At 37.5% G+C, this 14,322-nt stretch overlaps 1 protein-coding gene across 4 annotated transcripts in view; it reads right to left on the bottom strand.

The window, feature by feature from the left end:
• LOC104592861 (calmodulin-binding transcription activator 4-like) overlaps positions 1–14,322 on the bottom strand; it is a 70,511-nt gene that overhangs the window by 20,166 nt on the left and 36,023 nt on the right. For all 4 annotated transcript variants that reach the window (XM_010252374.3, XM_088900644.1, XM_088900645.1 and 1 more), the window contains one exon: positions 7,124–7,169. In XM_010252374.3, coding sequence (XP_010250676.1) covers positions 7,124–7,169 — 46 coding nt within the window. The remainder of the gene's footprint in view (positions 1–7,123; positions 7,170–14,322) is intronic.

The following is a 14,322-nucleotide window of genomic DNA, read 5'->3' as shown; positions in this document are numbered from 1 at the left end:
TAGAAACAACTAGGTGTGGGTATGGAACCCCACACTCATGGCTAACCAACTATTTCTTCACTCCCCCTCAAGTTGGGAGTAGATATTTGTCATGCCCAACTTGCGTAGATCTGTCTCCAATTTGCCTTTTGTGATTGTTTTAGTGAAGAGATCAGCTAACTGCATGTCTTAGGCAATGTAAGGAAGGCATACTTCTTGAGATGCGACTCGCTCTCGGATAAAATGTTTGTCGACTTCGACATGCTTAGTCTTGTCATGTTGTATTGGGTTGTGGGCAATATTAATTGCAGCTTGATTACCACAATACAACATCAGAGGCTTCTCATAATCAACCTCCAACTCATTAAGCAAGGATCTCAGCCATAACACTTCTGCAACACCATTGGCCATGGATCTGTATTCCGCTTCTGCACTGGAGCGAGCAACAACATTTTGTTTCTTGCTTCCAGGAAACAAGATTTCCCCCCACAAATGCACAATATCTAGAGGTGGACCTCCTATCATCAACACATCCAGCCCAATCCGCATCTGTATACACTTCTATTTTCATATGACCATTATTCTTGAAGAGTATACCTCTCCCTGACATCTCTTTAAGTAGGCAAGGATCCTTTCTACTGCAAGGAGATGGGTGGTCCTAGGAGAATGCATGTATTGACTGACAACACTGACGGCATAAGAAATATCTGGTCGGGTTAGACAGAGATAAAGAAATTTCCCAACCAGCCTTTGGTACATAGCCCTACACTCAAGGAGTTCTCCACTTTCTGCACTTATCTTATGGTTAGGCTCAATGGGAGTATTAGTAGGTTTCACTCCTAACTTGCCAATTTCTTCCAATAAGTCCAGAACATACTTCCTTTGGGAGATGAAAATGCCATGCTTAGATCGAGCTACCTCAATCCCTAGGAAATAGTGTAACTTTCCTAGGTCTTTCACTTCAAGTTCCTTGTGAAGGTGTTGTTTAAGGGTTTCAATTTCACTAGTGTCACTTCTTGTTATCACAATGTCATCTACATAGACTACAAGTAGAGTTAGGGAATGACCTATCTTCTTAAAGAAGAGAGTGTGATATGACTGAGCTTGTATGTATCTGAATTTGTCCAAAGCCAGTCTAAACCTATCAAACCAAGCTCTCGGGGATTGTTTCAGCCCGTATAAGGCCTTCTTCAAAAGGAAAACTTTCTTTCCTACTTTTGTACTATAAAAACTAGGGGGTAACTCCATGTATACTTCCTCTTGCAAGTCCCCGTTGAGGAAGGCATTCTTAACATCCAGCTGAAATAGTGGCCATGAGAAGTTTGCAGCAATGGATAGAACTCTGATAGTGTTCATTTTTGCAACAGGTGCAAAGGTTTCTGTATAGTCTATGCCATAAGTTTGTGTGAATCCCTTTGCAAACAATCTGGCCTTATACCTCTCTACAGTACCATCAGCATTATATTTCACAGTAAACACCCATCTGCATCCAATAGGTTTCTTCCCTTCGGGCTGGTTAACTAGTTCCCATGTGTTGTTCTTAATAAGAGCATCCATCTCTACTTGCATTGCTTCCTTCCATTCAGGTATCAAAAGAGCTTCTTGCACTTTTCTGGGTATAGGAATAGCAGAAATAGATGCCAAGTAAGATCTATAGGACTCTGAGAGAATTATAGGAAAGGAACTTGGAGATGCAATGGGCAGTGGATGAGGTGCAATTGCGCTTCCCTTTACGAATAGCAATTGGATGATCAAGGTCATCTATCGGTGAAGGCTGAACCTTTGTAACAATGGGATCAATAGTAGGAGCAATAGTAATGTCTGGATCTGGAGCTGTAGAAGATGATGGAACTGGCCTGGATTGTTGTTGAGTACAAGAATCAACCTGCCTCCACCACTTTCTGTGAAACACTCTCAACTCCCTACATTTTTCACAACCTTCTTCGCAACTCCCCCCCCCCAGTAACCGAGACAAGTAAAGGAACTCTTGGAGCTGAAACTGAAATCCCTTTCTCATTATTCTCCCCTTGAGGAGAAGCCTTATGATAGTAGGGCATATCCTTAAAGAAGGTGACATCCATGGACACAAAGAGCTTCCCTGAAACTGGCTCATAACAGTAATATCCCTTTTGATTTTGTGCATACCCAAGGAAAATACATTTAGTGGCTTTGGGATCAAACTTGGAGCGATGAGGTCCAAGGATTTGAACAAAACAAGTACACCCAAAAGTTTTTAGAGGAATAGTGAATAGGTCCTTATCTGGATATAGAAGACTGAACGGGGTTTGCATGTTTAGGACCCGTGAAGGAACCCTATTAATGAGGTATATGTCTATACAGATTGCATCTCCCCAGAAGCATATGGAAACATTGGAGTTGAGCATGATGCTTTTGGCTACCTCTAAAATATGTCTGTTTTTTCTCTCAGCAACCCCGTTTTGCTGAGGTGTGTGAGGACAGGTGCTCTGATGAATGATCCCATGATCATGGAGCTAGGATGCCAAGGGTTTTGCAAAGTATTCCTTGGCATTATCAAATCTAAAATCTTGATCTTGATTTCAAATTGAGTTAGGATCATCAGATGGAAAACTTGGGTTAGAGAGGGGACCTCATCTCGAGAGCGCATAAGATAGACCCATGAAAAACGGGTATAGTCATCAACAAATAATAAGAAATATATGTATCCCCCCATGGTGGGAGTATGGTAGGGCCCCCCAAACATCGGTATGCACAATCTCAAAAGGAAGGTTGCTTCTTTTATTACTTAAAGGATAAGATGATCTACTATGCTTTGCAAGTTCACAACTTTCACATTTTAACCCAGACACTTCTACTAACTCAAAAAGTTTGGAAAAAGACTCTTTAAAAACCCAAAAGATAAACAACCTAAGCAGTTGTGCCAAAGCATAATCTTACTACAAGACTGAGAAACAAACAATTTCCCTGCTTCACTTTGCTCCCCCTATGAATGTTCCAACAGGTAGACTCCATTCATCTCACGGCCAATCCCAATCACCTTCTTCGTTTCCAAATCCTAAAAATACACCGATCAGGGAAAAAAGTTACCGAACAGTTTTGATTTTTAGTAATACTACTAACTAAAAGTAAGTTAGCACTAAGCTTGGGAACATGCAAAGTTGAGGATAGGATGATGGTATCTGATAATCTGATGTCTCCCTTGCCAGAAATTGGTACAAGAGAGACATCGGCAATAGAAACTTTGTCTCTTTCAGAGGATAAACAATAAGTGCTAAATAGAGTAGATATGTTGGTCATGTTCTGAAGCACCTGAATCTATTACCCAGGAAGGGCTAGTATTACCTAGGATAGAAGCATGACAAGCAATAGCTCTTGTACGTGTATGAGCAAGGGTTAAAGTAGGCTGTTGAGCTGATGTAGGCTGAGCTAAATTACTAAATTCATTTTCTAGCCGAGTCATAGCAACTCGGACTGCAGCTAGGGTATCTAGAGGAGTGCCTCTTGTGCCTGATGAAGTTGTACTATCAGTGTTGATAGCCATATTACCATTCCCTTTCTTATTTCTGAGCTTTGTTGGAACTAGATGAGGGTGCAACTTCCAACAAGTGTCCTTAGTATGTTTAGGTTTCTTGCAGTGTTCACATACTAAGTCCTTCTTCCCCTTATCCCCCCCCAGATTTAGGTCTAACTGCTACCAAGGCTGATTCGGAGGGCTGTTCCTACAATGTAACCTTTCTCCTAATTTTTTCACTATGCACTAGGGAATAGGCTTGTGATAAAGTCACACTATCTCTTGTCAACAACTGTTGTCTCGCAATGTCATATTCAGAGTTCATACCAGCTAGGAACTCAAAAACTCTGTTAGTTTCAACCTGCTCTCTATATGTTTGTGCATCTTTCTGACTTTCCCACTCAATTGTTTCAAGATGGTCAATTTCATGCCACAGGGATTTTAAGGCTGAAAAGTAAACAGAGACCTGCTTCTCTCCTTACCTCAAATTTTTAACCTCACATTTTAGCTCATAAGCCCTAGCAACATTAAGAGGCTGAGAGTAGGTTTCCTTCATAACATCCCATATTTCCTTAGTTGTTTTGGCCCACAAGTAGTTTCGGCTGATGTGTGGCTGCATAGAGTTGCACAGCCATGTCATCACCAAAAAATTCTCTTGGACCCACCTAGCATAAGTAGGGTCCTCCTTGGAGGGTTCCTTCACATCCCCTAGCAAGAAATTCAAGTTTCCTCTACCCCCAATAGCCATCATGGCTGATTGGGCCCATTCCAAGTAGTTTGATCCATCAAACTTAACAGTTGTAATCTGAAAGGTGTTTTCAATCATGTTACCTGGACCACCAGTCCCAAAAGCACCTTCCCCTTGGTTCTTGTACTCCATTCTAAGTTAAGAAGAGGCTTTAAACTATTGTGACAAGAAAAAGTTGTATTTCAAGGCTGAAACAGCCGACCTTGGACAATGATTTTGCAGTTAGGTAACAGTCAACTACTGTCCTGGGATTGATATCAGTCCTGAGATTTTCTATCTGTACCTCTTTGAATGAATAACAAAGTCCTTTTGAATATCAATCTCAAGAAAAAGGTACTTACTTTATGAAAAAAAAAGCCCAGAAAACTGATTGCTACCTTCAGTCTTCAAACTTGATCAATCAATTACTGTCAGCACCTTGAATCTTGATCAAAGAACCAAGAAAAACTGATCGGCACCTCCAATCTTGATCAAGAATCGATCTTGATCACTCAATTTCTGTCTCATTCTTCCTGATTACAAGAAGCTCTCTCCAATCTTAGGACAACTGCTAAAGCCTTCTTGCAACCTCCAAGAATCAGCCGAAATAAGGATCTTTCTGAACTTTCAGCCCTAAACAATTATCATGTGGTCAGCTGAATTAAATCCACATGAGAAACCCTAGATCTAAGGCTCTGATACCAACTTGAAAAAAGAAGAACTGTTTACTGTATTACAGGTTTGAAGAGAAGAAAAGAGAGAGAGAGAGAGAGTGAAGAGAGGAGAAAAGAAAGAAGGGGTTCGGTGGTGAATGATCTGCCGCCCCATACACTCCTTTATTTATAGCTTTTTGGATCCTTACAAGAATAGGAAATAAACAAAAAATTAGAAACAATAAGGCCAGCCAGCCCAAGTTAACAGAAATTAGAAACTTCTAATAACAGAAATTAGAAAATACTAATAAAAGAAATTAGAAACAACTAGGTGTGGGTATGAAACCGCACACACTAGAGCCTGAGTGTGGGTATGGAACCCCACACTCGTGGCTAACCAACTATTTCTTCATTTCAATTAGAGGCTTAAATAGTGCAGCTTGATGACAGGAAAGTCATCCCCAATTTTCAAACCCCCATTACATAAAAGCCCAAGACAGTTGTTGCCTCATAACCCCTTGTTTGGCAAGAGAATCAGCTAACCCATTTGCACTTCTTCTAACCCATTTAAATTCTGCTTCTATGTCCCTAGCAATCTGTTCCACTTCCCTTATTACATGTGTGAGAATCCAGGGAGTACGTCTGTTGTAGTTTGCTCATGAGATAACTACTTTTGAGTCCCCTTCCACCTCAACCCTTCTGAAACCCAGCTGCTTTGCTAACTGGAGATCTTATAGTAGTGCCAATAGTCCAGCCTTCAAGGAATTTCCTATACCGATTGGCCCTGAAAACAAGGCCAAAATCCTCCAACATTTCTGATTACCCCTCCTATTCCTGCCAACCCGGGGTTTCCGATTGAGCTCCCATCAAAATTCAATTTGATTCTATTGTTTTCCAGGGGTTTCAACTTTCAAGTTCATCCTTACCCTATCTCTTTCTCTCAATGGCTATGCTACTCTGGTCTTAAATCCTAAGTATAAAGTATACTTAGGATTTAAGACCAAGATATAACTCAATGTGACATTTTTCTGATGCCTAGGTTGATAATTCATAAGAAGAGATTGAGGATGTTGTCCATAGAATTAGCACAAGATGAGCAAAATAGGGGGTTGCATCTAGAGTCTTAAGTAATAAGTAAATACCACATAGATCAAAAAGAAAATTCTATAAAACAGTTGTAAGGGCAGCACTGTTGTATGGAATAGAGTGTTGGCTGGTCAAGAAACAGCATGCCCAAATAGTGAGTGTGACATAAATGTGTATGCTGAGATGGATGAGTGGAAAAACTAAAAAGGATAGAGCAAAAAAAAGAAGTCATTCAAAGGAACCTAGGAGTAGCTCCATTAGCTAACAAAATTACAGAAACTAGACTTAGATGGTTCAGTTACAAGTTGAAGACCACCTATAGCACACATAAGAAAAAGCAATCAATTACAAGTACAAGGGGATAGAAGGCCAAGAGGCAAATCAAAAAGGACATAAGTCAAAGTAGTGAGAAATGATTTAAGCACTCATAATTTAACAATGGATATGGCATTAAATAGAACAGAATGGCAAAACAGGATTCATGTATCTGACCCCATATAGTTGGGATAAGGCTTAGATGATGATGAACCCTTTAAAATGATGATTAACTATATTCCTGTGACACCAACAATGGATCTGCCACTAAATAGAATGGAATGGTGAAACAAGATTCATGTAGTCAACCCCATATACTTGGGATAAGGCTTAGATAATGACGAGGATGATGATAATGAACCCTTTAAAATGATTAACCACATTCCTGTGACACCAATAGATGATAGAATAACTCTAAAAACCTCAAGTTGTCTAAAAGTTTAACCACCCAAAAATTACAAAAAAAAAAAAATGCACTGGTGCAGGAATATGGTGGAGAATCTTGAATTCTTCTTCCATGATTTCTTTCCTTGCTTCCATGTCTACATCTTTTTTTTTTTTCTCTTGTAAGAGTCGGTGTTTATATAAATATAACCCCATATAGTTGGGATAAAGAACAATTTTTTTTTTAATTCCATTAAGCATTGTACGCAGTTTTTTTGTTCAATTTCCAATTATGTTTCACATAGCACTTTTATGATTTACATTCAAAAGACGCACAATAACATCTGAATAAATGAATATGTGCAAAATGACAGATTAAATGATGAGTTTACAATGATTATAATTGCAATACAAAATATAATTCCATAGTTTCAAGTAACATAACTATCATGAGACATGCATGTCTATTATCAGGTTTCAGTAACTCACTTCACTAATTTCTCTGTAGTGAACAAGGACAATGTGCTCATGTGCCCTGCAAAGCAAAAAAGAAAAAAAATGTAACTGAATATGATCATCTAGAACACATTAGAGTGAATTACCATATGATGGACAGTTTTCTTTTGATGAAAAAATGTGTGACAAAATATATTGAGTATAGAAATCAAGTTCCACTGGATTCCTCCACCAGTGGCAATTTAATTATTGGATTTGCCTCTTTTTGACCATTTGAATCTTTTAAGAGTTATTTTCTAGTTTTTAGGTGTTGTAAGAATATGTCCAGTTAGTTTAAAGTCTCAGTAGTATAAAGGGTAGTCATATTTGAGAGTTTTTGAAAGTTGCAGGTTCATAAATTTTGTTAGAGCCCAAGTTTGAGGAGTCAAAAATCAAAATTCATGCATTTGACATGATTATTGTGTGACTAGCCAATGAAAACAAGATCCTGCAAACACAATGTGTTAACTTAATGCTATTTTACCAAATAGGATGTCAGTGACATGAATTGGGATTTTGTTTGTTAAGCAACAAGATAAAGCTAACTCTATTATTCTGAAAAGGGATATCAAGATAAAATAGAAACAACATGCAGCTAACCCCCATTCTCTTATAAATGGACCAATTACAATTAAGGATGATCATTTCGGCCCAGGTCCTAATAACCCCTCCCAGACCAGCCTTGAAATTGAGAGATTGTACAGTAGAGAGGTACAATAAAAAAGAAGCAAAACATAATATCAAACAAAAAGAGATCCAGCATCAAAAAAGAGCTGGACTGGATTCCCTGAAATGATTTATGAGTGCTTAGCCAAGAACATAATAGACCTTTCAAATTACTTCTTACTATATCCATGTCTGAGAACTTGTTTTCAAAAGGCACCTTCCCTCTACTAGACAAGCCCGAAATTCTCCATCCTTTAAATAGCTCCAGCACAGTTTCCAGAAGACAGCATTGAAACCCAAAGCATTGAAAAGCCAAGGGCCACAAGTGATGAGAAAATTTACAATGAATAAAAAGTGATTCGAAAATTCTAAGCATTCATTGCATAAGGAATAGGTGTCACTGTCCATAATCATTCCTCTTCTTACCAGCTGGTCTTTTTGTTAAACACCTGCCAAGTGTAACCCTCCAGGCTAAGAAAGCCACCTTTAAAGGAACACCAGATTTCCAAATTTTAGCCCGTGGAAAGTGATTAGGCTGCTGCGGGAGTAGACTAGAAAAACTGGACAAAAAAGTGAAAAGCCTTTCCCATTTCTACAGCCTTTCATCCTCTTCCAATGGGTTGGGTTTCATGTCTTGCAACTGATGAACAATTCGACCATTGGATTTATTTCCCAATCATTCAAATTCCTTCTGAATGTTGGATCCCAAAGCATCACCTCAAAGCAGTTCCTCACTTCAGCATTTCTGTTCTGGGAAATTTTTCTGCAAGGGTATAGTCTCCAGACCGTTTATCATTCCAGAACTTGACTCTACTACCAAGCCTGATTTTATATCTGATTCCTTTTAGGAAGTCAGGTAGGGATTTCTTAATAACAACCCACATCCCAAAGGAGAAGGCCCTGCATCCCATCCATTATTACTGAAGCCGTATTTTCAAGTAATTTATCTCCTTCATAGGCTACCACTCTCTTTATTGAATCGCCATAACCACTTACAAGGAGGGATTTGTTTACTACCATTATCTTTCTAACCCTCAGCCACCCAACTTTCTTGCCAAGAAGACCTTGTTCCAGTTCACAAATGGAATTTATAACCATCTGTCCAACCAGCCCATAGAAAATATCCTATACTGAAATTTGCTAAGCAATTTGGATTCCACAATTTGGAGGTGGAAGGGGACTATCAGGTGGTCATTTCTTGGACAAGATGCAGTACCCAAATCCCATGGATCTAATAGGCACATAATTCAGGAAATTGGAAGTATAGCAAGGGAGTTGAATGTTGCTTTTAAATGAGTGAGAAGAACAGATAATGGGATGGCGGATATTTTAACTAAACAAGGGGCTGTTATCAAAGGTTTTGGGCAAAGCTATAAAGTTGTTGTTTGGATTGGAGAAATTTCCCACCTTACTGTAATATTCAAGTTTGACTTTAATAAAATCTTCTCTTATTGATAAGAAAAAGTGTGCATATGGTATAATATATAAATATATAAACAATAGTTCTATATTTTTTTCATAGTTTTGATCATAAATATAAGGTAACATTTTACTTTTAAAAATATAATTTATTAAATTATACAGACTCTGGTCCATCTCTAATTACAACTCCACCCTATACCTTGGTTTATCCCATAACCAAAAAAAAAAAAATGGTAATACCTATGGCTGTCTATAGAGTCCAAAAGTTCAATACCCAACCTGAAATCTGATCCCATTATTTTGGATTCAAATTATCTGTAATCAGATTGGACTTGGATTCTGAAACTTGTATCTGCTTAAAATTGGATGCAGATTTGATTATATATATATCAAGGTTCAAGTATTGGAAACGTCAAGTGTATCGGAAAGGCAATTCTAAGAGACGTATTGGGATACGCATGTGTATCGGAGAAAAACAAAGATACGCATAGATACACTTGGAAACACTATAAATACTTTAATAAATCATAAAAAATGCATCAATAACGCTAAATATAAGACCTCAATGAGGTGTATATACATTAAATTAACATATTTTAATGGTTTTATGAAGAAATATATTGTAATTAATTATAATTTCATTAACATTTCTATGCTTAATTATAATTTTTAAATTATAATTCTTAAGTTTTAATGTTTTATGGGATGGAAAAAACCTAACTCTCCTATCCAACCATAAAACATGCATTGGCACAACTTCTAAGTAGAAATATAATCAATAAGTATTTATTATTTATTTTCAAAAATTATAAAAAATAAATAAACATTATATAATATATTCAATCATTGTGATCAAATGATAAAATATAATTAATTATTTATTTATTTTTAAATTCTAAAAATATAAAAATTAAAAAAAAATAATTATTAAAGTAGAAATTTCAATTGGTCTATGGATATGATAGATCATCCATATAATTATAATATATTCAATCGTTGTGGTCAAATGATAAAATATAATTAATTATTATTTATTTTTATTTCTAAAAAAATACAAAAAATAAAAAAAAAATACTAAAGAAGAAATTTCAATTGATCTATGGATATGATAGATAAATCAATAAATCTAAAACATATTTAGTCTTTATAGGCAAAGAAAAATTACATTTTCAATTTTTTTATTAATTTATATTTCCCCAAATATCTTTATGAAATTTCCATAAATCTATTAATAACACAAAAAAAAAATTGTGATTTCGAATGTAAGAAATGCAGATCAACATAAATTTAAACATTCAAAAAAAAAAAAAGAAATCACAAGATATTATAAAAAATTGAAAAAAACTTACCTATTTTTGCCATATTTTTTCAAAAATATTTGAAAACATTTCAAAAAATTAATGATTCACACTTGTTTCTTGCAAATCTAGCACTCTAGGAATGAGGTTTGGAGTTTTAGAGTCATTTGGGGGTGAAAGAAAGCTTATTTCAGGGAAAAGAAGCTTGTTTTCCCCTTTATTTTTTTTTCAGTTTTTAGTCGTATCTTTTTCATTGATACGCTACCGATACACCCCGATACAGTCCCGATACGCATGAAAAAAAGACGAGGCATCCGATTTCCATGCGTATCCCATATTTGTTTTTCAAAGATACGATACGATACGCCCCCGTATCAGGCGTATCGTATCGAAAATTTTTAAACCTTGATATATATATATATATATAACCATTTTTTTGATAATTGATATACCTCCATACATCCCCACTGTACTAAATTAAGTTTTTTTCTTAAATATCTATGAATCTTTTTTCCATTTGATCCACAACTGTTGCCAGAACCTTCAAAACGGACTAGTAATGAATAGGTGAAATTGCCAAAGACATTTCATTAGAGTAATTCTACCTTCCATTGAAAGATATCTCCCCTTCCAACCCACCAATATTTTCTCAAGCACATCAATAACCAATTGCTATGTAGACCTAGCTAATGTGTTTGCTTCAATTGGAATACCAAGGTAGGAAAAGGAAAGCTCCCCACATTCCCCACCCCTACATAAGACTTTTGTTCACATTTAGATAATAATTCAAATCCTTCTAACATTGCTCTTAAATTCAAAACTTGCTTAATCAAATACTTTAAAAATACAAGAACATTATCTACATACTTAAGATGTTTAATAACCAGTCCTTCCCTGGACAGGTGTAAATCTATGCATTGGCAGAATAGTTCATGAGTTGTCTTTAGGAGAAGGGACAAGGACTGTGAGATAGCTCGGTGTGAACCGAATTGAGAGCAAGAAGAAAACAGAATTAAGGGTGTCAAAAATAGTCGACCCCCATCCCAAAGAGTCTCTTTTATATTAAAGAGATAAAAGATATGTACAATTACAAGAATGCCCTTACAGGGCTGAAAGATAAAAAGAACAAATAAAATAATAAGAATACAATACTGTACAACAAGGACTACTCTAATAATGTACATCAAGGTATATCTTCACACTCCCCCTAAAACTGATGCGTAGACATCAGCATCAGTTTGCCCACAAGAATGAGGTGCCGACTTTTAGTCATAGCCTTGGTGAAGATGTCGGCAATCTGCATGTGAGAGGCTACATGAGGAAGAGATATAGAGCCTGCAACAAGAAGGTCTCTAATAAAGCGACAATCCACCTTGATATGTTTAGTCCTTTCATGAAAGACAGGATTAGATGCGATCTTGATAGCGTTGGTGTTATCAGCATACAGAGGGATAGGAATAGGAAGAAGAGTATCGAGATCCATGAAAAAAGGCTTCAGCCAAACAATCTCACTACATGCAGAAGACATAGCTCTATACTCGGCTTCAATAGAAGACTTAGAGACACTTTGCTATTTCTTGCACTTGCAGGAGATGAGGGAGTCATCCATGAAGACGCACCACCCAGTAGTGGATCAGCGAGTGTCAGGACAACCAGTCCAATCGGCATTAGCGTAAACCCTCAACTGTATGGATGATGAGGAAGAGAAAAACAGTCCCTGAGAGGTTGTGTCTCTAACGTAACGAATGATGCGGCGAACAGCAACCATATGAGGTTGCTGTGGAGCAAAGACAATTTGACTGACGACCTAAACAGCATGGGAAATATCAAGCCTGGTCATAGTAAGATAGATCAAAGAGCCAACAAGCTAACGGTACAAGGTAGCATCAGGAAGGATGAGGCCTTCGGATTTAGATAGCTTGACATTCAGCTCCAGGGGGTATCAACATGTTTCTCATCTGTAATTCCAACTAATTTGACGAGATCAAAGGCATATTTTTGTTGACAAATGAAATACCCTCAACTGCTACAATGAACCTCCAAACCCGAGAAGTAAGATGACCCAGGTCCTTCATGTGAAATAAGTTATGAAGTAAGGACTTCAGCTCACAAATGCCATCATGATCATCCCCAATTAGAAGCATGTCATCAACATACAATAGGAGGACAGTGATACCCTGGGGTCTTCTCTTAACAAAGAGAGAGTAGTCAAAGGAACTCTAATTATACCCAGCTGCAACAACATCCCGAAAGCGCTCAAACCAAGCCCCGGGTGCTTGCTTCAAACCATATAGAGACTTTTTTAGGCGACAGACACGTGAAGGATCAATGCAATATCCAGGCGAAGGTTTCATGTAGACTGTCGCCTTCAGTTCACCATGAAGAAAAGCATTCTTGACATCTAATTGGTAAATAGTCCAGGAATGAACAACAGATATGGCCATAAGAGTCCGAACTGTGGTGATCTTAACAACTGGGGCAAATGTTTCTTCATAATCAATCCCATATTCCTGATTGTATCCTTAGGCAATTAACCAGGCCTTATATCGATCAAGGGAACCATCTGACTTCAGTTTGATCGTATAGACCCAATGACTTCCAACAATAGAAGCATCTGAAGGAGTTGGCACAAGATCCCAACTATCATTCTCATGAAGGGCTTGAATTTCGGCATCCATGGCTTCTTTCCACTAAGAACTTCTAATGGCTTACTAATAAGATCTAGGGATATCTGTGGAAGAAAGTACAGCAAAAAAGGAACTATGGTTTGATGGAAAACCATAATGGTCAGGGGGTCGAGAAATACGGGTAGAACGACGAAGTGGAATAACCGAACTACTATCTCAAATAAGAGGATCTTGGGTCAAAGTATCACTTACAGGGGATATCGGAGATGGATGCTCTGGACCGAGTGGAAGGGGAGTTGTAGGCGCAGGGACTGGGACACATAGCCGCTTGCTGGTGAAGACGAGAAAATCTCTCTTAGTCGAGGAAATAGTAGTGTCATCTAAATCAAAGTCCTGCAAAACAGAGATGGAAGGAGTAGACAATCTAGCAACCTAGCAAAGAAGGAGATATGTTCAAAAAACACAACATTCCGGGAAATCCGAATACGACGAATAGCAGGATCATAGCAAAAAAATCCTTTGTGGTCAGGACTATATCCCACAAAGGCACACATAGCAGACTGAGCAGTTAATTTAGATCGTTCACGAACAGGAAGATGTACAAAACAAAGACAACCAAAAACATGAAGACTAGAGAAATTTGGGGGGTGACCAAAATGTTTTTGGAAGGGAGGAGTGTTGCCTAGAACAGAGGAAAGAAAATGGATCAAATACACGGTTGTACTGGCTGCTTCTACCCAAAACAAAGTTGGAGTATGAGATTCCTGTAGTAATGTTTGCACAACATTGAGAATATGTCCATTCTTCCATTCAGCCACACCATTCTGTTGTGGAGTGTCTGGGCAGCTGCGCTGAGACTGAATTCCATAACTCCTCAAGTAGGCCTGAAAGTCTCTGTCTCTATATTCTCCCCCTGAATCTGAGCGGATGGATAGTCACATTGCACTTGAATCAAGTTTGCACCATAGTATGAAATAATTTAAGTGTGACAAAGACTTCTAATTTGTGCCGCAGAAAATAAATCCAAGTATATCTGATACAATCATCTATAAACAATACAAAATATCAGTATCCCAATCATGAAGTAATAGAAGCAGACCAAACATCACTATGTATTATCTCAAAAGGTTTAGTGGCATGTTCAGATGTATGAAGAAATGGTAAAACATGACTTTTACTC

The sequence above is a fragment of the Nelumbo nucifera genome, chromosome 3 (assembly GCF_055504915.1).
Source record: "Nelumbo nucifera cultivar China Antique chromosome 3, China Antique-T2T, whole genome shotgun sequence".
NCBI lineage: Eukaryota > Viridiplantae > Streptophyta > Magnoliopsida > Proteales > Nelumbonaceae > Nelumbo > Nelumbo nucifera.
The sequence above is the reverse complement of the archived record's forward strand: the minus strand, read 5'-3'. Positions and strand labels throughout refer to the sequence as shown.